General features: G+C 54.7%; 2 protein-coding genes and 2 long non-coding RNA genes across 4 annotated transcripts; 1 reads left to right on the top strand and 3 right to left on the bottom strand.

Moving 5' to 3' along the window:
- Positions 1 to 623: 623 nt before the first annotated feature.
- On the bottom strand, positions 624 to 1,792 carry LOC119113131 (uncharacterized). The gene is made up of 3 exons (XR_005095833.1): positions 1,752 to 1,792; positions 1,144 to 1,292; positions 624 to 666 (listed from the first exon to the last, which is right to left on the bottom strand). It is a non-coding gene; the product is annotated as an uncharacterized LOC119113131 (long non-coding RNA).
- Positions 1,791 to 3,126, bottom strand: LOC119113130 (uncharacterized). Its single transcript, XR_005095831.1, has 3 exons — positions 3,063 to 3,126; positions 2,324 to 2,468; positions 1,791 to 1,922 (listed from the first exon to the last, which is right to left on the bottom strand). It is a non-coding gene; the product is annotated as an uncharacterized LOC119113130 (long non-coding RNA).
- Positions 3,127 to 3,925: 799 nt separating this feature from the next.
- Positions 3,926 to 5,043, bottom strand: LOC119113012 (nitric oxide-associated protein 1-like). The gene is made up of 2 exons (XM_037237326.1): positions 4,305 to 5,043; positions 3,926 to 4,080 (listed from the first exon to the last, which is right to left on the bottom strand). Exons 1-2 carry the CDS (start codon positions 5,017 to 5,019, stop codon positions 3,926 to 3,928), a joined length of 870 nt encoding a protein of 289 aa, XP_037093221.1. The 5' UTR covers positions 5,020 to 5,043.
- Positions 5,044 to 6,290: 1,247 nt separating this feature from the next.
- On the top strand, positions 6,291 to 11,778 carry LOC119113011 (protein-serine O-palmitoleoyltransferase porcupine). Its single transcript, XM_037237325.1, has 8 exons — positions 6,291 to 6,308; positions 8,067 to 8,307; positions 8,933 to 9,137; positions 9,502 to 9,724; positions 10,080 to 10,192; positions 10,496 to 10,593; positions 10,824 to 10,955; positions 11,348 to 11,778. The coding sequence occupies exons 2-8, from the start codon at positions 8,067 to 8,069 to the stop codon at positions 11,776 to 11,778; spliced, it is 1,443 nt and encodes a 480-aa protein (XP_037093220.1). The 5' UTR covers positions 6,291 to 6,308.
- The last annotated feature ends 11,149 nt before the right edge of the window (positions 11,779 to 22,927 follow it).

Here is a 22,927-nt window from a genome sequence, read left to right as displayed (position 1 = left end):
CCAGAACGGTCCTCGGCTGGCGTCACGGCGGCCCCAACTGTGCGTACGTGGGGCTCTAGTCAGCGGCCGCTGGCCAGGTGCCTCGGGTGTCGTTTTCAACGGCTACGTGCATCTCACGCGCGGCGTGGCGTGCACTCAGAATGAAGTCTCTTAGCTCTAGGTAGCGCTAGTGACCAAGACGGTTGTATCAGCGCCCAGTGGCCTTAGCGTCCGGCGCTTACCGAAAACGGGCCACCCATATCTAGTACGTGGTTCTCTCGAGTCGTTCGGTTCCTCTATCTACACCGAGCTACAGGCTCCGGGATATCGTGCGGTACCACGGCATGACTTATCAAACGCCTCGTGCGACTGACTGTCGGCGCCTGTCCTCGGTGAAATGTAATTTGCGAATCCCCGCCACCGCGAGAAAACCATTGTGCAGCTAATAACCGGCGCTGGCCTCACTGACCGGCGGAGGAGAGGACGATGCGGCCGCGCTCTCCGTCACGCTGCCGCCCGTCACCGTCACATCCTTCGGCTCCAGTCCCGGCCAGCGCGCCAGGCGCTTGGCGCCGCCACGCGGCACCACAAACAGGCCCGAGTCCAGATACTGCCGGTAGATGTCGTCTGCGTCCTCGGTGGCGCGTGACGGTGACGGGGAGTTCGGAGGATGCGAACACAGTCAGCCTGCAACACCAGCGCGTGATAAAGACGTGGGAGCTAAACCATTTCTCCGACTTCTGCTGCATCCGGCGGCATCAGCCTCCGCACCGGTGTCAGATCGGCCTCGGTTCTTGCCTGTTGGCGGGCCGGCCCGAGCACTCCCAGGATCCACCTCCGATATACCGGGGTACAACGCAACACATCACAGTTGATGTCTTGGTGCAGTCGATAGAAGCCAGGCGAGGTAACCCCACTTTTGACCGATCTACTTCGTCATATAGCTATTAAACAGTGAGAACGGTACCCACCAACCGAGGCCCAATCATTCAGATTTACCCTCGTGAATTGAAGGCTGCATACCCCCCATCTACCGGACGCCGCACCAACGTTTCCTCACATCTCGTTCCAAGCATCGCCCAAGAACCGCCCAAGCGGCGCCAGGGTAGTGACACCCCAGAGCGGAGTGCTCCCTGAACAGCCGCGTGGCCGCATGACGCTCACCTAGCCATGCTGGGACCGGCCCTGTAGTCGAGCCGGGCCAGGCCGGCGATGAAAAGCGACTGGCCGCGGTACAGGGAGAACGTGCGGGGCTGCAGCAACTGCCGCGTCAGCGTCAGCAACAGCTCCTCCTGAGTCAGCTGAGTCAGCAGCTGTAACAAGGTCGACTTAGTCGGCGACAGTGCGTCGTTGCTCAGCTGGGCTGGACGCTGCAACAAATGCCGCAGTTACAAACAACTCATCCTAGGTCAGCTCGGTCAGCAGCTGTAACACTACGGCCGAGTCACCGTTACCAACGGCTGCATCAGCTCGGTCAGCAGCTGTAACACTACGGCCGAGTCACCGTTACCGACGGCTGCATCAGCTTGGTCAGCAGCTGTAGCAGCAGTGCCGTTCCTGCGTCAGCTGGGATCACACACCTGACCGGGGAAGCCGCACATGCCATACACCCAGCGCCCGGTGGGAACACAAACCACACATCTGATACATACCTGGCCGAGGGTGACGAAGCCGGGCGTGTCGCACACCCAGCGGCCGGTGGGATCACACACCTGGTCAGGAGTGATAATGCCGGGCGTGTCGCACACCCAGCGGCCGGTGGGATCACACACCTGATCAGGAGTGATAAAGCCGGGCGTGTCGTACCCAGCGGCCGGTGGGGAAGCGCGGGTCGTCGGCCGCGATGCCCCCCAGCCGCTCAGTGGGCGGCGGCGCCTCGGCCGGCAGCACTGCGGCCTCCCCGTCGCGCGCTCGCTGGCCACGGAAGGTGCGTCCGATGTGACCTAAAGGAGCCGCGCGCCGTCACAACCGCGGGCGGGAGGGGCGGGGCGCGCTGAGGCACCGGCGCGGCCGCCTCCCAGGCCAGAGCCAGAGCGACGGACGCTGCTCCGCGCGACGTAGCGGACGTGCGTGCGGGGAAGATGCGGCGGCTCGGTGGCTGACGTGAGGCAGAAAGGAAAGTGATGAAATAGCTGCTGGCATAATACAGTTCTGCAGTGACAATAAAACTTGATGTCATTGATGGCTAGTTGCTAGCTTAAATAGACCAAACTGAAATGCTTCATGATGCTGCAGGCATCTACGATTGTATTCCTTTATAATGGTTCAGCCGTAGGTAACGCTGCCGCCAATGTGTTGACGAGCAAGATTGTCAATCGGTAACAACAATCTTCAGATGCAGAACCTGTCAGCATGGCGTATTTTGGGTCCCCAGTCTCCTGCAGGCGCGATTCTCTCAGCCTCTGTTCCTCTCTTCTCCAGTTTTTCTCCTTCCGCAACCGGTGCAGACGTTTGTGAATGTGGAACTCTTGCGGACGCATCATGGGAAACTGTAATGCGCGACCACAGCCCAGAATAAGAACGAAAGTCGCATGAGGACATTGGAGGCGAGGGAATTTCCGCCATGTCACTGTAACTACCAATGCAGGATAATCACAGACCGTACATAGTCGGGGCAATATGCTGCTTTTTTGCATAACTTTTTACGGTATGCTTGGGGATACTAATTTTCAGTCGAAATCTTGAACTTTGACACACTGGATCGGGCACAAGGGATGGGATCTGGAGACAGTCAGTGCAGAGGGCTGGGAGCCAGTGCTCGGGTCAGCACGGTGAAGTGGGAGCTTGTGCCTGGTCGGTATATGGGGGTAGGAGCCAGGGTTAGGTCACTACGCAGGGTGAGAGCCAGGATCTGGTCAGTACACAGGGTGGGTGGGGAGCTAGGCTGACCGAAAACGGGTGGGAGCCAGGGTCGGCTTAGCACATATAGGTGGCAACCAGGGTCAGGCCAGTGCATGGGGGTGGGGGCCAGGGTCCGGCCAATACATGGGGGTGGAAGCCAGGGTCAGGCGGGTACGTGGGGTGGGAGCCAGGGTCACGCCAGCAGCAGGGATGGGAGCTAGGGAAGACCTGAGTGGCGTCACCTTGAGCAGGTTGAGCGTGGTGCCCGGCCAGCGGGAGGCGGTGGCGCGCCGGATAAGATCGTGCCGCGGACTTGCACAGGTCCGACTGCAGCAGCGTGTTGAACAGCGTTGACTTGCCCACATTGGTGCAGCCCAGTAAGTACACGTCACCTGCAACAGCAGCGGGAGCTGACGAGCTTTGGACCGGGCAACGGCGCTCTTAGAACTAACTGATGTGCGGTGGCGCCCTAGTCTGGACTGTGAAGACTCGTGCCGTTTGTCTCACGAATGCATGTGGATTGGTCGGTTGTTTCGATTGCCCTAAGTCACCTAGCACCTTAAAACCAACATCGACCCAACAGCCGGTGGCTTCACACTTGCACCGAAAAGTGAGGGAAGCTCACGCGTTGATCACGGAGCAACGAGGCGCAAGAGCCGCTGAGCGAGGTCACACATTTGTGGGAACTGTGGCAACTGATCACAAGTGTACCCCGGTCTTTTCAGCACGTAAGAATGAGATCGACTTCTTCCTCCTGCGGCGTTGTGGAAGTGCGGCGTTGTGCCCCCCCCCCCCCCCTCCCCTCCCCCTACTCTGTCCTTCCAGTAGTGAGTCTGTGTAGGAAACAGTGAGCTTTCGTATCCGGGACGTCCCCCAGCGTGGTCTGCAGGACGGAAGGACTGTTCCAGCACACCCCGGTCTCAGCCGTGGACACGTGCGAGACGGAGCACCGGCCATCTCCTCTGGTGGATACCTCTGCTCCGTGGGCAAAAAATACGGACGAAACACGGCAGCTGCAAAAGGAAAATACTTGTACCCTGGTCTCTCCAGTGTGTCTGCAGGACGGTGATGAGATCCTCCACGCCGTAGCCGCTGCGAGCGCTGATCAAGACAGGTGTGGCTTCACGTTCAGCACCGATCGATCACCGCACCGCTCCAGGGCCAGGTTCAGCGCCGCCTTCACGCGCTCCAGGTATCCCTCGCTGTCTTGCGGCAACAGGTCCACCTTGTTGCCCACGACCACCACCGGCCGTGACCGGCCTGGGGAGAAGGCCGACACGTGAGGAGACACCAGCGATGGTTGGGTATGTTTCGAACCAGACAATCAATCAGAGCAATACTATCGCATACTATCACGACGCCCAAAGTCGAGCAAAATACGCCACTGTCTGTGCATATCACGGAAAACGTGTTGGTTTATGGCATTCTGAATTCCAAGCACGAGCCTCTCATATGTACATTCCACTCAGCTGCCGACAACTGACCGACGAGCTGCGCCAGGCCGGGCCAGACGCTGCAGGGGAAGTCGAGCAGATCCACCACGAGCACGAGCAGCGCCGACTTGTTCTCCATCTGGCGCATCATCAGCGAGTAGTCGTCCGGCCGCACGCTGACGTTGATAGCGGCGTTGTGGAAGCGCAGGAAGTAGCAGCGCTGGCAGATGAGGTCGCGCAGTTCGGCCTCTGGTGCTGCACGCAGCACCTCCGACGGCAAATAGCCGGGCCACGACGGCTCCTGGCAGTGCAGGTGCGCGCCGCAGCCGCCGCACACCACCTGGCTGGCCGGCACAGATGGGTCCGGGTGGCCATAGCGTAGCACCCACAGGTCCTGGTCATCAGTGTCTGCGTCGGCAGCCTGCTCGCGCACCGCCTGCTCGCGCAGCAGTTGTAGCCGCTCACGCACTGTTTGCTGCAGCTGCGTGTCATCAGGTGTGTCATGCTCATCCTGCTGCTCACCAGGTTCTGTGAACTCCACCAGAGATGCAGCAGCAAATGGAAACATGGATGACTCTGTTGACTCCAGTGGTGCCTCAGCTGCCAGAGAGTTATGGCTTGAATGAATGCTGTCTGTTCCTAGAGCACTGAAGAAGGCACAGGTAGGCATGGCAGGTGCATGCTCTCCATCCACTGCAGTTTGTTGGGCCTTCAGTCTTGCCCTTTGCAGCTCTCTCCCCTCAGACTTGGAAAGTCTAATTAACATGCAATTATGCAGAATTCTTCTATCACTCTGAGGGTGTGATTTTAGGGGATTCATTTCTGGCTGCATGCATTTGCATTACTTGCAGTGTACTGCACTAGTGGCTGAGTAAATGTCTGATGTTTAACCAATCTTGTAAGTACAGCATGTTGCAGCCTGTATATTCTCAAAAACCCCATTTTCTTTGGTGGTTAGATAGCTGACTTTACATTTGATTGCAGCAAGCAGGTAATTTATGAATCCAAGACCTGTATGGAGGACAAAACATCTGTGTGAACATTTCTAAAACTGACTTAACTTATTCACTTAAAATGCATTTGAAAATACCTCTGAAATATCAACTTCTCAAAACACAGGTATTCAATGCAATGAAATTAGTTCAGCTTAGCAATAAATTCCAAGTGCAACAGTTTATGTAATAGTTCAAATATGAAACATGCAACAACCTAACAGCATACATGATCAGAAATAGTTGCTGCAAATTGCTGCTATGCCAGAAATGTTTGACATCCAGTACATTTCTGCAGTCTGGGCTCTGTATGTATGTGAGGCCTGACTTTGCAGCGAAAGTGTTAATATACAATGCAAACATACCAACATGCTCCTATATTGGATACCTACGGGCATCAAAGTATATTTGTCAATGGCATAATTAGCTCCATCTGTGAGCTAAATTTCATTGTAATTGGTCAGTAGATCGAATGTGACACGCGAATGTGAATGTGTAATATGGATCTAACTTGATGCACGTGGCAAATTTAAGGCTATCTAACAGGCAAATCCCACTTATGCCAGGGTTATCTTAAAACTGCTATAACTGTATCATGAAATAGCTACCATATACCAGCTAACTGTACCATATAAACTACATGAATAATTTGCGAACTCGTGGCTTTTTTATTTTGAGCTATTCGGTTAAGTTACATCTTTGAACGCGTTCTGAATCACTTTTGGTAATACTTATGGCGCATCTCTCACATTTTACTCACCAAAGATGATTCAACACGAAATCGGCTGATTTAATTACTTTATAAACACGCCGTAATTTCTGGCTCCATGTGACAACACCGGCACAAAACTGTGGAAGAGACCGACTTGGAGAGGTCGGAGAGCCGGCCTGGCAGATTGCATATAAGGCGATGTGGGGGAGGGGGAGTCCGGGCTCCGGCGCCTCGAAGTTGACCGGTTTGACCGGAGCTTTGGCCTGGAGGTAGCGTCTTCCAGCGCTTTTAGTGGTCTTGTCGGGAAGGAGGCCCCGGCAGTTCCATGGGATCTTAGAGAAAGAGTGCCACGTAAAGTCTGATGCGGGGCAACTTGGGACGTTGCGGCCTGCGGACGATAACACTCAACGCATGTGACTGGCCAGTAGCTATTTGTACTTGGTGTAAACGTACTCTTTCTGAGCTTAAACATTGAGAAGTGAGATCAGGTAGGTTGAGGGGGTAGGTATCTGTTTTTTGTTTTCTGACCAGAGCAAGAATGTAAGCGAGAGGGCCAAAGGATACCCTGTCAGCTTGATCATCAGTTTTGTTTTCTTGGATAGGTATGTAATTTTGCTTTGAGGTTGTCTTTGATAGTGTATGGGGCCTTTTTTCAACAAATGTTTGGGCTAGATTATGATTTTGGGATTTTGAGGTGCATGGCTGCAGCAGAGTATTCCATCTTTTGAATCCTTGTGGAAACATGGTGGTTGCTTCCTGCCAGCATTCATGCCTTGACATGAGTGGACATAGGTTTTGCTCAAAATGGCAAAGCTCAGAATTGCAATATTCATATTACAACTAATGGGTGCAGAATATGCAGGCATTGTGGCCACTATTGATCATGTCTAGGGGTAAATAATGTTGTGGTTACTGTGATATGGAGCTGGTTCAGAAAAAGCCACTTAAATGATATCTCTCATGCATTTTTGCTTGTCTTTTGTCAAAGACTATGTAATTGTACATGGGTTTGACCATGCTGTGATTTTATATAGCATGTGTTAGAGGTTTGGGCCCAGCTCCCAGCCAAGAGTGTTGTCACCATAACATTCAGCTTGGGACATCTTGTATGTAGATTCTAAATTACCTTGCTAAATGGACACCTTAAATTTGTCTTCAAACCTCAAATAGCAGTACTGTAAGTGTGGTGGTTGACCTGTACATCTGGGAAACCAAAGGTACTGAGTTTTAATTATGCATGGTTCCTTTTCCCAGTGTGAGATGCTATGATGCCATATAGCTTCTGAAGCTGAATGTGTTCCAAAACCCAAATCATGCACGCACGCAAGGCACGCACGCACGAACGCACACACCACACGAACGCACACACACACGAACGCACACACACACGAACGCACACACACACGAACGCACACACACACGAACGCACACACACGAACGCACACACACACACACACACGCACGCACGCACGCACGCACGCGCACACACACCCACACACACACACCAGCAGCACGCACGCACGCGCACACACACACACCACACACACACGCACGCACGCACGCACGCGCGCGCACACACACACACACACACACACACACGCACGCACGCACGCACGCACGCACGCACGCACGCACGCACGCACGCACGCACGCACGCACGCACGCACGCAACGCACGCACACACACACACACACACACACACACACCACACACACACACACACACACACACACACACACACACAATGCCCTTTAAGTTGTTTTGTTTACTTTCTTATGGTTCATCTGAGATCTCTCACAAAATTGCCACCTCTGTTATTGGTTGGGTCAGATTCTGGTATTCCCAACATGAGCAATGGATAGGGCTGATCAGCAAAAATTGATGCATTTTTCCCCCATAATATCAGCAATGGAATTTCTCCCCTGGACTTGACCCACTCTTTGCAAAGTTGGGTGTTGAAGTCTCCCCAATCCCAACTGAGCAGAGAATCTCACCCCTGGAGTGGGGCATGCATGTATTTTACTTATGTATGTATTTTAGTTACTGCACCAGTCCTGACAGAACTGGGCACATGCTTTGCATGTATGATATTAACATGTTGTCCCACAGATGGATGGGCTGATGGATTATGCTGATGGGGTGGATGTGGAAGACCTGGAGTATGGGTATGGCCAGGAAGAGGACATTGATGACTATGAGTATGATGCTGATGACAGCCCATTCAATGATGAAGGGTTCTCTTTCCAAGAAACTGTTGAGCACTGTGTTCTGCCTACAACCAATGATGCCATAGGTCACATTGGCAAGCTGCTTTTCTGGTGTTTTGTGCTCCGCATCATTGTCACTCTGTGTGAGTATGCCTTAAATATTTATTTCAGTGGTTGCTATGTATAATGGTAATGCCGAATGTATTATTCAATGAATCATGTATATGTGTTTTGGCTTATCCAGTAGTCCAAAAGAAAAATGCTGTTGCCTTTTATGCATATGCACACCTACTTTGCTCATTGTAATTTGATATTCAAGCTGAAAGCTATCGACCTCCCTCATAAATAAGCTGAAAGCTGGCACCAGCTAGTGCTGTCTCGGTCTCACACAATCCACTGTGCCATCGTGCCCTCACTTCCCATCCCTCGGAGCCGTCTGGCTGACCACCGCGCCCGGCCGCCAGCAGGTTCAGGTCCCTCCCCCTCACTTCCCATCTTCCGGAGCCATCTGGCTGACCATTACGCCTCTTCACGGACAGGGTCGAGTCCCTCCCCCTCACTCCCTATGCCTCGGGGTCGCCTGGCTGACTACCACTCCCGGCCGCCGCCAGGTTCGGGTCCCTCCCCTCTCACTCCTTATGCCTTGGAGCCATCCTGTTGACCAACACACCACACCCGGCCACCGACGAGTTCCCCTCCCCCCCCCCCCCACACACACACACCTCCATCCCTGGAAGGTGTCCTGTTGACCAACACGCCCGCCGCCAGCCTCGGGCCGGACCAGCGGCATGGTGCACTTGGCCTCGGCGCTGATCGGCTGCCTGGTGTTGCACCACTTTTTCACCGACCTGCTGGTGACGTTCGTGGTGCACGCGGCGCTCTCATACGTGACGCTGGCGGCGGTGACGCGCCTCGCACCGCGCTACGCCGGCCTCCTGGTGACAGCCGTCTCGCTCACGTTTGTACTCAGCTGGTGAGTCGCTCGGAGCGAGCGGGGAACTTGCCGTGCGGCATTGGGCGCGGCCGCGGACGGCGTCGAGTACAGCAGGCCCGGCCGAGAGGTGTCATAAATTACGTTAGGCAGCTGCCGCCGGCCCTGCCATTGGCGATGCGGGACGACCTGGCTGAGGCTTCATGGTGGGATGTAATGAGTCTGGTGGGAGGCCTGCCGAGTCCCATGTCAGTAGGCTGTGACGGTGTGCTCATTTTTTAGATTTTGATCTGGCCTGACGTGTCTGTGTGTTCTCATTCTCCTCGTGTGTGGCCGTGCTCCGGCGGGCTGTAGCTGTGTGCTCTGGCCACATCACTCTCTCTGTCATGGCGTGTGCGTGTTTCAGTGAACTGTGGCTGGTGGAGGCGGCGCGCTGGCACAGCGTGCGCGGCGCCCAGATGATTCTGATGATGAAGGCCGTGTCGGCCGGTCTGGACGGGAGCCCGGCCGCGCCGCCACCCGGACCGCTTCAGTACGCGGGCTACCTGCTGCACCCGGGCACGGTCGTGTTCGGGCCGTGGATCGCGCTCGCCGACTACACGGCAGCCGTGCATACCCGGCCGGCCCAGGTGCGCTGCTGCGTGGTCGTGTTCGGGCTGTGGATCGCGCTCGCCGACTACACGGCAGCCGTGCATACCTGGCCGGCCCAGGTGCGCTGCTGCATGGTCGTGTTCGGGCCGTGGATCGCGCTCGCCGACTACACGGCAGCCGTGCAGACCCGGCCGGCCCAGGTGCGCTGCTGCCGCGCCGCCGCCGGCGGTCGTCCTGGTTCGCCGACACCGTACTCTGGGCGTGTTAGGCGTGGCGTCTTGGGCAGCGTGTGCTGCAGCTGCTCGTTGACGTCGGAGACGCGTCATGATCATGATCGCTGTATTGCTGCATCCAGCCGAGATGAGTGACGTGGCGTGCGTTGCGCGTTTTCAGTTGGCCAGCATGCGCTGGGTGGTGACGTCGGTAGGCAGCCTGGTGCTAGGCTTGGTCTTCATGACTGTCTCCACCTGCTGGCTCAACTGGCTGCTCCCCGACCGGCTCGTGCTGTGAGTTGCGCAGCTGTTCCTCTGAATGCTTCTTCCTTACATGGGCGTGTAATTCACGATTATCACTAGTTTCGGGTGAGAATTATGGTGGGAAAATTTAAAATTTCGGTAATTCCTCATCTGCGTTGGGTTGAGTGCACTTGTTGGAAGAGTAAGTTCGGATATCTTACAGTCGCCTTGTGTTCTGTTATCTTTCCTGAATGCAGTCTTGGTGCTAGTGAGCTTACTAAGCCGGTCTTGGTTGACGGCGACAGCCACAGCCACGTTGATGCCAGTCTGATCTGCCCTGTGCATGTTTCCCAGTATCTCCATGTGGATCGTGGCCTACAGAGAGGCGCTGTCTTTCCGCTCCAGCCACTACTTTGTTTCGTTTGTCTCCCAAGCTGCGGCCAACGTGTCAGGTAAGCTCTGGTCGGCGTCTGGCAGAGCACAGTAATGAGGATTGTTCGTTTTTTAATTGTATCTTGAGGCAGACACATTGGGTATCATACAGCCCTTTAAGTGGGGCTGTCTGATGGCGGTCATCTTCATGCTCCGCTGAATAGCCAGTTACTGTACATCAAATGTGCAGGCTCGCCTTCAGTATTAAGGATGGGATCCGTCAAATCGTCGATTGCGCTGACTTCTCCAGGCATCACTAGCGCCGTCTGGTCGCCGAGCGGCGAACTTCTGGTTAGCCGACCCACCGCCATTGAAGCGCCACGTTCGCTGGTTGAGGTGGTCGTCAACTGGAACCTGCCCATGCACTACTGGCTCAAAACTTGTGAGTTTCGCTTTGTTTATCAGCGATGAGATGGTCCCGTGGATGCGTACGCTAGGTGACTGGCAGGCTAGAGGAGGGTTCCGATCCGTGCGTAACTGTCTTGATTGATGACAAGGTTAAAAATGTGTACAAGCCTTAGGCGCGTATGCGTGTCGCTAGACTATTATTGCGTTCTGTTATCTCGCTTTTCATGCGCCGTGATGCGCAGGCCATGCTTATGTATGACATGCTCAGCTTTTGGTCATGCTGACCTTTGACCCATATTTAGGGGCGAGTTTGTCACATGTGCCGCCGCGGCGGACGCGTTCGTCCCTGCTTTCCAAATTCCGGAGCAGCCAATCAGTGTCGGCCATTCCGTTCGGTGGGCACCTGACACGGCGCCCCCGCCACAGACGTGTTCCGCGTGGCGCGGCCGGCCGGCACGGCGGCGGCCGTGCTCTGCACCTATGGCGCCAGTGCCGTGCTGCACGGCCTCAACTTCCAGTTGGCGGCCGTGCTGCTCTCGCTGGGCGTCTACACGTACACCGAGCACCGGCTGCGCGGCCAGCTGGGCGACGCGCTGGGCCTCTGCGTGCTGGCGCGACGCTGCGCGCAGCCGTGCAGCCGGCACGCGGGGGCCGGTCGCTGGGCGGCGCGCGCCCTCAACCTGCCGCTGGCGCTGCTGGCCGCCTTCCACCTGGCCTATCTGGGCGTCGTGTTCGACGGTTCTTCGGCCGGCGCCAGCGGCTACCACTGGCGGCACACGCTCGACAAGTGGGAGGCGCTGGGCTTCGCCAGCCACTGGGTGGCCGCCGGCAGCCTGGTGGTCACGTGGCTGCTCTGAGTACCGGCAGCGGGGAGGGGGGGGGGGGGGCGTCGCAGTCGCGAAGTGGTAGCCGGCTTCGTCGACGATGTTTTCATAATCGTGAGATGCGACGGGTTGCTGGTCGTGGTGCGGTGCTAGTTGATGCCGCTTATTTTCGTTGTCGAACCTGGGATAGGCGGGCGGCTCGTCGCGCACGGCAACCCGCTGGGCTTGTTGCAGGATTGTATACGGCAGCTCTGTGACAGGCAATCCGTCCTTGTGTTCTCCTAACATGGTTTTGTTACGACCTGTGAGCTTCCTTACGTATTAAATCGCTTATTTTACACTCATTGCGTGTTTTGTATCTCCCGCTTTTGTACCGGTTTTCTTGATTTTGAACACGAGGTATGGCACGCGCGTGTTGCTGTTGCCGTGTTGGCTTTGCGATTACGATTCCTTGTCAGCGTTGACCATTGCGGTTCTGCTATTTTCCAAAGGTTAGGTTGCCGCATGCGTCAGACTCGTGTTGTCACCGGTCGTGACCTTTAGGCGTGCGGCGCGTTGAACTCGGACCTTTTCAATGATTGACGTGGCTGTTGCTATGAGCATCACGTTTTCCTGGACGTCTGTGATACTGATGGATCCTGACCGGCTCTTGGTTGTTGATCGCCTGATCATAGTTGCCTTACTCTCGCCGTTTCCGTTGTTAGTATGCCCTTAAACCTTGGCTTGTGTGCTGGTGGGAACGGATGTCTGATCAGCACCCTCTCGTCCGCCCGAGGTTCTCAAATGATCTGTTGTCGAACGTCAGTGGCATGTCCGTGGTTGGGGTGAGGAGCGATCTAGCTCGCTGGCTTCGGTAGCTCGGTGATGCGCAGAGGAAAGTGCACGTGTACAAACTGAGCGCGCGTTGACAATACATGCGACAACATCTCTTGATGTGCCCTGAATGTTTTTGTACGATTAGTTCGAGGTCACCTCACCTGGTAATCATAGGTAGTGGTTGTGTTGTCGGTCATGTGGTACAAGTTGTTGCGCAATAATTTCTTGGAGCGCGAGTGATTTCCGTGCTCGTGATGCCCTGGTGGCCGCAGATTCACCCGGGAAGCGAACCCGGAGGACGGGGAGGAGGAGCCCACGTACAGTTGAAGGCCAAGACCCTCCCATCTGTTTCTCCTCCCCAAAGCAGTGTTTTATGTGTGCCGTATGAACCTATTGTACACAACGCAGGCCGCCCAAACATATTTTGAAATTCCATTTTCGTGATGGGTACCATGATGTTAAAGCATATTCCGAACAACTTTATAATTGACAGGGGTCATTCCAGGTTACCATAAAATAGCTATACAACCAAGCCAGAAATGACTTGGAAGGTGCTATGGAGGCTCTAGCCGCGCGGAATGGACGGACCTATCAGTGAGAGCAGAGCTCAGGGCAAATGGACGTGTGTTGCCTACACCACATGGAGAACGCGTGCCATTTTCATATGAAAACAATGGATACCATGTCTTGCAGCAGCATGCCACCTCAACGTCATTAAAATGTCCTGATATCCGGTTATGCTTTGTATTGTTTTGTTTGCCTTACCTGCGGGCGGGGGCTGGTTGGAGGGTAAGGAGAGGGTACAGAGGGTTGACAAAGGTTCCGTGATGTTAAAAGACGCTACCCTGCTGCCCAAAATCACCGAATATGGACGGCCAGATTTCAAGGGCACGGTCTTTGCTTCACTTCCACCTGAGGCCAGAACTAACGGAAGATGCACTCTGTGTTTTGAAGTCAAAAGCTTAACCAGGTGGCCATTAAATGACTGCATGGAATAAACTGCCGGCGCTTGCCATTTCACAGTGGTTCAGTAAGGCTTTGAAACTGAGAGCACCCAAAGGCTCTGCCAGGGTTTGTCTGTCGAACGTAAGTTGTAAATGGACATGGAGCAAACACGTTATATAAACATGGCCAACCCACATTCGTCTGGAAATGTTCGACCCTCGGTCAGATTTGCTTATGAAACAAAAATATCAGGTGTAACAAGCGCGCTCGCAAGTCTTGGACATAAATATCAACGCCCGGCGTTGCAGTCTTCGCAGGCCAAGCAGCGTCGTCCTCGCTAGATGACGGTCAAAGACGGACGGAATTATGACCCATTTGAAATAAGAATTTGAACACTTTAGAAGGCCAACTTGCACCTTTAGAAGGAATTCCGGCCACGTGTTTCATTTGTACGATTCTATTGAACAGATCGGAACGGATTACCATTCACAGCTCCGCGGACCGGTGCTGGCATCTGGTGGCGGAACTGGAAGCGTAGAGGCAGAATCTCTACTTCTCATAGTTGCTGCAGCTTCATGCATGGCGTGTTTTGAGCTGCGGCCAGGGCCGTTTGATTTTAAGGAGCCTGCCAGCCCGGCCATCGGTGTTTTTGCTGGTATGTTGCGAGCGTGCAGGCTCAAAACTTTGTTATGTGTTCGTTTCACGAATCAATTCTGCAAAGCGTGGACATCCATGGGCAAACATGGGTTGGGGCTTTTTCTCATTTGAGGTCATTTTGATCCTCCCTTTAACACTTACGAAACCTCGTAACTTTTTTCTGGTTTTTTCCGTGAGTAGAACACCAGGGGCACCTTATCGTTCCCGAGCAAGGACTGAAGGGCCACTCGTCCTAGTGCGGGGTGCCTACCGGCCACCACTCTGGCTACAAGGGGCGAGGTCCACTGGCGATCCGGGGGCCCGTAGAGGGCCACATCATACACTTTTTGCCTCCCTGACGCGGGAGGCCCTCTGACCCGGGCATTTTGCCCCGGATCGATGCAGAGGTCATCACTGATGCGAAGAGATACATTATCGGATCTCGGAAATCCCCTTACGGATCGTATGCTGGACAGCGAGGGAGATCGACGACGGCGTCAGTGGTTCATTTAGAGGGGGGGGGGGGGGCTATTGGGTCATGGTCTCTTTGGACGCTAAAGGCGCCCTTTATGGAATGCCGGGTTGCTGGTCAATGTGGTACCGATGGTGCCATGTTGACTACCACGAAAGCACATGTTGTCCTGATCAGACCTGCGCCTGGATACCCCAAAAAGATCACGGGATTCCGCAACATGGAGCCATTGGATCCCCGCTTGGGATTCAGGCACATGTCTTACCCCGATATGCTGTCGGCGGCGTCTCATGCACATGAAATGAGGTCCAGTGCTTCACTCATGAGAGCTTTAAGACGCACCCGGGCCGTGAAAAATGCATTCATTGGACTTAAAATGGCATTTACATGCCTGAAAATGCCTTTTGAAAGGCTGGAAATACACCCCAGAACTGGGAATGCACCTGTCGGGTAAATATGGTCCCCAAGACCTAAACGAACGCTTGGACTGAAAGGGGCCCTTTCAAATACGAAAGGGTAAACCCGATCTGAACGGATATTCCCACATTTCAGTCAGACACCGCCAGTAACGCACATTCGGCCCAGTGGCGGCGTGGGTCCAAGGGTCCATTTTCCAAGAGGGGACAAAGCCGTAGCCGACGATTTACATTGCTCGGCCCCACAGCGCCTGACAGGGACCCAGTGTTGTCAAGGGGCCCTGAGTCACCCAAGGCAATGTTTGATGAGGCTCGGTGATCCTAAAGGGCCCACTGGGTACGACAATCAAGGGCCCAATTGGAGGGTTTAAGGACACGGGGGGCTGGTCGGAGTCTTATTCAGGGGCCCCGGACTATGAATACGAACCCTCCGATAACCGCCAGAGGACCCTTTGCGTCGATCGGGGATCTCCTGAGTCGATATGGGCCTATGTGTCGGTCAGGTACAACCGTACCACATAGCTCAGCGTCGGCATGGGCCTGAGGGCCCACTTCCCAATTAGCTGTACGGCCGGGGCCAATGATTTACACTGGTCCGAGGTATTGCATCTGTCGGGGGCCCACAGCGTCTTACAGAGAGTCCTGTGCTCCCAAGGGCCTTGAGCCAACCAATGGAAGTATTTGATAAGGCCCCAAGAGGGGCCAGGCGGCCCACCGGAGCCAACGATCCGAGGCCCGATCGGAGGACATACGGTCCCAGTGGACTGGCTGTAGGTCACATAAAAAATCGCAGTCGGTAGGGTCGTGACCTGAAACATCAGTCGGTGGTCCTTTTGCACCGTTTGAGGAACCCCTGAGACAATGCGGATCTTTAAGTCAATCAGAGACCACGAACACCGAACAGCCGGCTCCATTCCGTCCAAGCTCTTGAGACTCATTTTCCAAGCAAAAACGAGGCCGGGGTCCGCGATTTGCAATGTTTGGGCTCCCTGACACAATGAGGGGCTCGGGTATCGGTTAGGGCCACAGTGTCGAACAGGGGTCCTGTGGCGGCAAGTGGACCTGAGTCGGAGCGTTGTTTGAGGGGGCCCGAAGAGGGGCCAAAGGGTCTTTCGAGACCAAAGATCAAAGGCCCTATGGGATGGATGAAGGGTACAAATGGTTGGCTGCAAGTCACATTAAGGAACCCCACCCAAAGACCCATAATATCAACTGTCAATAAGATGATCTTTGGCACAGATAGAGACCCATGAGACAGAGCGTTCCACTATTTAGGCCGACTCCGTGTTGGTCTGAGATCTCAGAGTCCATTTCCCAAGCAGGGAAATGGACTCTGGACGGCCTGGCCCGTAATTTACATTGGTCAGGATTCTGTATCGTTCAGGGGCTCACAGTCCCTAACAGGAATTCTGCGCCAACAATGGGTTTCGAATAGGTCACAGGAAATTTTCTCAACAGGGACGGGGACGGGAGCCGGAATGGCAGAAGGCCCCTTGCATTGGTCGGGGCCCTCTGACAACTGAAGAAAACATAAAAACTCACGATGGGCGTTCATATTGAGGTAAAAGAAGAGTCCTGTACCAGTCAGGGCTCCCAGTACCGAACGGTGGGCCCTCTATCCCTAATCGAGCATGGGCCCGTTAAGCCCAACTGGATAAGTCTACAGATGTGCCAATCATTTGACCACCTGCGGTGAGCAGGGATGTCGTTGCGTGAATGACGGCTCATGCGCCGATCCGAGGTCAGCTGCGCGAGTCAGAAGGCCTCCCGCGCCAGGGAGCGGATCAATATGATATGGTGCATCCCTCTAAGGCCTCTGGATCGGCCAGGAGATGCCGCCCCGTGTCGCCAGAATGACGGCCGGAAAATACAACGCGGTGGGACAAAATGGCACTTCAGCTATAGGCCGGGAACAACAATAAGCCCCGTAGTGTTGTGCTCAAGGGGGTCCCATTTAACGGAAATAATATGTCTCATTGGTGCTGAATAGAGTGTGCCGAAATGAGGAACGCACAAGGCCATCCCATATTTCCCTGAGAACGTTCATTATTTTGCAGAATCGACTGGTGAAACAAATACCATCCAGAGGTTTCAGCCTGCGCGCCGCGTGCCGATAGTGTAATGGTTAACGCGCCTGCGTTAACCACTGCGCGTCTGGGAAACCACAGGTACGGGGTACGATTCCCCGCGATGCCCGCCCTTCCCGCCAGGGTGAGAGGCTGGCGGCGCGATATGGCCCCAACAACTGAGTACGTCATGGGGCTCCAATGGCTCGCCAGCGATGTCGGGAAGCAAGGATGGCGTTGGCTTGGGTAGCAGTTTTCTTAAATCCGAACGGCTTTGGCCACTGCAAGTAATGCCAGGGGCGGGCGCGGGGCGCGCAACGACAATGACGACAATGACAATCGTAAAATGATGTTTTTGAATGTCTTTTGAAATTCATTCACACAGTTTACAGATTGCACTGGGCAAACCTGTTTTTTATAACTTTAAGATTGTCCTCTGGACAGACTAGCAGCTACAGTAACACGATAAATGGAGGTTTTACCTTTACTCTTCCAGTTCCACCACCAAATTCCAGCACTACTTTCGCTTCGCGATGCTGTAAAGACAACTACGTTTTTGTCATCAATCTAAAATCCACTTACAATCAAATATACGCCCAATAAATCATATAGATCAAATATCATAGATCAAATATACGCCCAGAAGATCTCTAAATGTGTGATTTGATGCTCAAAACCCTTGAATGACATTTATTTCAGATGCGTCACTATTTTCGTCCACGTGTTGGCCACAATTTAATAATAGCCGCAGGGCCGACGCCGCGCGGCCTCAGGAGACTGCAATGCCTGGCGTCGAGGTTTTTGTTTCTAAGATATGCGATCGCGCGTGCTTAGAACTACGTCACATAACTTGTCCCGCTTATCAGCTCTGACTGAATGTTGAAGATTTCCAGACAAGCATTGGCTTGGCCACGGTAATACAAATTGTTAACCCATTTAGTCTTCGATCTACATTCGCAGAATCCTTGCTATCTCTGTGCTACCCTGATACAAATTCTGACAAAACTTGTGAGTTCTATCGGTTTATAAAGAGACCACTGGACAACTGTAAAACGAATAGCCGTCTATTTATTTTATGTAGTTATTGATCCGTGATTTTGTCAGTTTATTTAACCAAACCTAAGGAAGAATTGATTTCGCGGTAGCGTCTGGCCGATATTCCAGTTATAGAGGGTATGTTATGTATATATATATATATATATATATATATATATATAACATTGATCATATATGCATAACATTTATGTATATACAACATTTATTACGTATATAAATATATACATATAATATCTAGGAGAACTTGTCTTCAATAACAAATGGGCCATATCCGGCGATTTTTTTTGGGGGGGGGCCCTTTAGCTATCAAGGGGCCCTTGCCAACCCTGTGCCCCCCCCCCTCCCCTTCCTTGCCAAGACTCTGACTGTGTTCCTGGTTCCGTTACGCAACTTGGTGATATTTAGCGACAAGTATAGCGTTCAAAGCGAGACTGTGTTTGCAGAAGACGCAGCGCATCATCTTCAGGCGTTATTGTGGAAACATTTGTTGATGTTTTCATCGAACCTGACGCGTCAGCAGGGCGACCATGGTCATGGTGTCCACGGCCTCGATTACATGTTATCATCATTTGCAACACATCCGGCCGTGTGTTGTGTAGTCTGAAGGAAAGTCAGTGGCACTGTCACCCTCTGCCCCACTCGCACGCGCCCGGAGCGAGCCGAGCCGGTCAGGACGCCGGCGTCGGTCACGGCCCCTGAATGGCAGGCCGGGCCGCGGCCTAATCCGCCGGCGCCATTCAGTCTCCCCGACTCTCTGTGTTTGCGCGACAAGGCCGCTCGCCGTGGGAGAACCGTGCCCCCCCCCCCCCCCGCCCCCCGGCGAGCGGGACGGGAGCCTCTCGCCGCGCCCCTGCGCCGGCCGGCCGGCCTCCACAGCTGCCGCAGGCGCAGGCGCAGGCCGAGAGGCGCGCGCCAGACGGCAGGGTCCGCCGCCGCCGGCACGCCCGTCAAATGCCCCGCGTCGGTCCGCTGACCTTTCCACGGACAGCTGGCAGCCGGCGCTGCGGTTCCTCCTGACGTTGGCTTGTCCCCTATCCCTTGTCTGACTGCTAGACACGGGTGCTTCCGGGTGTGCTTACACGCGGCAGTGCAGACAAGCGGAGCCAACGGGGCACGTGCCCTACCTATTCCCCTCGGGAATGCCGACCAAGAGCCCGATTTGAGGGTTCGAAGGCGCTGAAGCCTGGCCGGAGGTCAGCGTGTTGTGCATTGCCTCAGGGGCCCCAGCCCGCAGGGCCGGACCCTCGGGGCCTGGAGGTCGGAGATCGTGACCAGGTCCTCAGGGTCCTCGCGATCAACAATCATGGCTCCGACTGGAGCGCCCGAATGGCAGGCTGGAGATAATCGTATTACGGGACTCCGGCCCACGGGGCCGGACCCTCAAGTCATAGGGCCTTTGTCCCGACTGGGTGCCCCTGAGTTGATGTGGGCCTCTGTTAGTCAGGCGCCAACAGTATCGAAAAGGCGGCTCTGTGTCGGCCTAAGCCTGAGGGTCCACTTCCCGAGCAGGAACATGGCCGGCTCCCGCGATTTGCGTAAGTCGGAGCTCCTGAGTTGATGCGGGGCCACCGTGTTCGTCAGGTGTTCAGAGTGCCTAACAGGAGGTCCTGTGTTAGCAAGGGTCCGATTCGGCCAGAGGCAGTGTTCGAGGGATACCGAAAAGGGGCCCGAAGTTCCCCTCGGGACCGAGTATTCAAGGGCCGTTTCGAGGGCCGAGTGTTCCGAAAGGTTTGCTGTAGGTCATATGAAGACCCCAGGTCAGTGGGCCCAGATTCTCAAATGTCAGTCAGAGTGCCTGTCGCATCGATTGAGGACCCCCTGGGACAATGCGGACCCCCCTTCTGTCAGCAATCACCAACACCCAACAGTCTTTTCCGTGTTGGTCTGAGCCCTGCGGGTCCATTCCACAAGCGGGGGTGTAAGCAGGCCGGGGCACGCGCTATACATTGGCCGGGGCTCCTGAAATCATCAGATGCCTTGTGTCTCTCAGGAGCTCACAGCGCTGAACAGGAGGCGCTGTGGCCGCGAGGGGCCCAAGGCGCCACGGGAATGTTTGCTGAACACGGGCAGGGACGGGACCTCGAACATCAGGGGGCCTCTTGTATCGATTGGGACCCTGTGATAATAAAAGGAAAAATGAGAACCTATGAATGAAGTCTACAATAAGACAATGGAAGTACCCAGCACCGGACAGGGTACCCTCCATCGTCTTTTTTTGTCTAGGGTCCGTTTAGCCGAACCAGAGCCTCTGTGCCAATCACTGGACCTCTGCGGTGATAAGCTATATTTTCGCATCAATGATGGCTGCTGCGTCCACCCAGGGCCAGCTGTCCGAGTCAGAGAGCCTCCCGCGTCAGGGCGGGATCCAATGTATGATGTGGCCCTCTAAGGACCTCCCGATTGTCAGGGAACCCATCCCTGTGTCGCTAGAATAGCAGCTGGTAGGCACCCCGCGCTGCGATGGGATGATCTTAACCACCTAGCCGAAAGAAAAACTAGCCGGGGAACCTACGGGGACACCTGCCCGGAAAAGGGTAACAGGTCTAAGAGGTATGTGTGCAAGAGAGAGGATTGAAACGAGGTCAAACATGAAAAAGGTCAGCCCGTGTGTGTATCTGAGGAGGTTCATCCATTTGAGGATCAACGAGTGAAACAAATGACGTAAAACACCGATGACTGGTGTTGCAGTTCTCTGTTTCACCATTATGGGGCCCTTTGTCAACCCCGTGCCCCCTCCCCTTACTCCGACTCTGGCTGCGCCCTGCCCGCAAGCGCAAGACTCCGACCCCTGCCGGCCGCAGGATAGCTTAGACCCGCTGCAGCACGACCACTCAGGGCCCTCTGCACAACGTTGCTGGCAAGTGGAATCGTGGTGAACTTTTGTCGCTGCTGTTCGCATGCCTTTTCTCCATGATGACGGCGTCAACTTTGACTTTGACATGACTGCGCAGTCAGACCGTTACGGGGCCCGGTGCGTCATCGCATGCGAAACGATTGCGATTGTGTAGCGCCGCCCACTCTGAAAACGATGACGACTGCAAGGTATGCAACTCAGGCTCCTAAATATATTTCACATAGTTCGCTCACGCATCGCTTGCTTATGCATTGCCCTTTGCATGGACCTCGAAGGCGAGGTTCTGGCTTCAATTTTCTGACCTTGAGCTTGCAAGGCGGGTAAACTTTCATAGTTATGAATATTGAAAGGCAGCGTGCTTTACTCAGTCGTATCAAGCGCGATTAGATCTGTTGAAATTTGTTGCGATCACGTGAAGTGTGATCTTGTTCTCCTGTTCACTGACCGTCACGTTACCGTTTTCCCGTTCGCTGACCGTCACATTCCGTTATCGCCATTTAGTTTTGTTCCGTTGTGACTTCTTTATTGAGCCGACGAAGACGATGAATTTCGTATCTTCATGTCTATATTTCCGTCAGACCACATATCACATGCATAAATAAACTTTATATGCCCCGCAACATTGAACATAATGTAATGTAAGCTGACTGAGCCAGTCCAGGGACGATGCCTATCACGATGGTACGCTGCCCGACAAATCGCTGTCGCACAGATGCTAGTGGTCCTTCACAGATGACACAGTCAGCAAAAAGGTTATCTTTTCAGAAGAACAACAAAGTTATGGTCACATTGTTGACGGTTGTCACCAGAGCAAAGCACTTGTCAAGTATTGCACAACATATTTGGTACATCAACAGAGGCGACATTTAACAACGACAAGTTGGACAGCAGGCTTTACTCAGTGACCTCCATCCGTCGCATGACCTGAAGCACAGCCACATACATCGGACTCATGTGCATGTGGACGACGATCTCAGTGCAGGCCTCAGCGAGACCACGGCCACAGAACCACACACAAAAGTGTGCGCTGCCGTCTCTAGCTTTCCACCGAGACGCTGGGACTAGCTGGGTGCACGGATGCTCGGGGTATTAACCGAACAGTTGTTCCTCAGGTCATGTTTTTCACAGCGTGGCATGGATAACTTAGCCACAGCCTGCCATCCGGAGCACCGCGACACTCGTTCGGTGATCTTGTGAGAGCCTGCCACGGCGGCCTGGACAGCTGGCTGTGAGAGCCTGCCACGGCGGCCTGGACAGCTGGCTGTGAGAGCCTGTACACGGCGACCTGGATAGCTGGCTGTGAGAGCCTGCCACGGCGGCCTGGACAGCTGGCTGTGAGAGCCTGCCACGGCGGCCTGGACAGCTGGCTGCTGCCGCTGAGGAGTGGCGACTCCGATCGCAGGCGGCTCAGCTGTAGCCCTGAGCGCTCAGCTGTAGATGGCGGAGGCTTGGGCAGGGAAACGATCCACAGGGAGCTCAGCTGTAGCCTGGCGGAGCTTGGGCAGGGAGGGAACCGATCGCAGGGAGCCTCAGCTGTAGCCTGGCGGAGCTTGGGCACGGAAACCGATCGCAGGGGGTTCAGCTGTAGTCTGGCGTAGCTTGGGCAGGGAAACCGATCGCTGGGGATCTCAGCTGTAGCCTGGTGGAGTTTGGCGGGGAAGCCGCAGTCGGCTCAGAGTGCGAGCCGGTCGTGCAACTGGCGTAGGTGGGCAGCAGATCCAGGCTGGGCAGTTGGTCCAGATTGGGCAGCCGGTCCAGGTTGGGCAGCCGGTGCATGTTGGGCAGCCGGTCCAGGCAGGGTAGCGGCGGTCGGGTCAGAGTGCGGACGGGCAGTGCAGCCGGTCCTGTTAGGACAGATGGTCCAGGTAGGGCCGCTGTCCTAGGCGAGGTCACCGGTCCGGGTACGGCGGCCGCCGTCGGC

The sequence above is a fragment of the Pollicipes pollicipes genome, unplaced genomic scaffold (genome assembly GCF_011947565.3).
Source record: "Pollicipes pollicipes isolate AB1234 unplaced genomic scaffold, Ppol_2.1 Scaffold_7261;HRSCAF=8764_pilon_pilon_pilon, whole genome shotgun sequence".
In the NCBI taxonomy this organism is placed as follows: Eukaryota; Metazoa; Arthropoda; class Thecostraca; order Pollicipedomorpha; family Pollicipedidae; genus Pollicipes; species Pollicipes pollicipes.
Note: the sequence above shows the minus strand (reverse complement) of the source record. Positions and strands in the feature narration are given on the sequence as shown.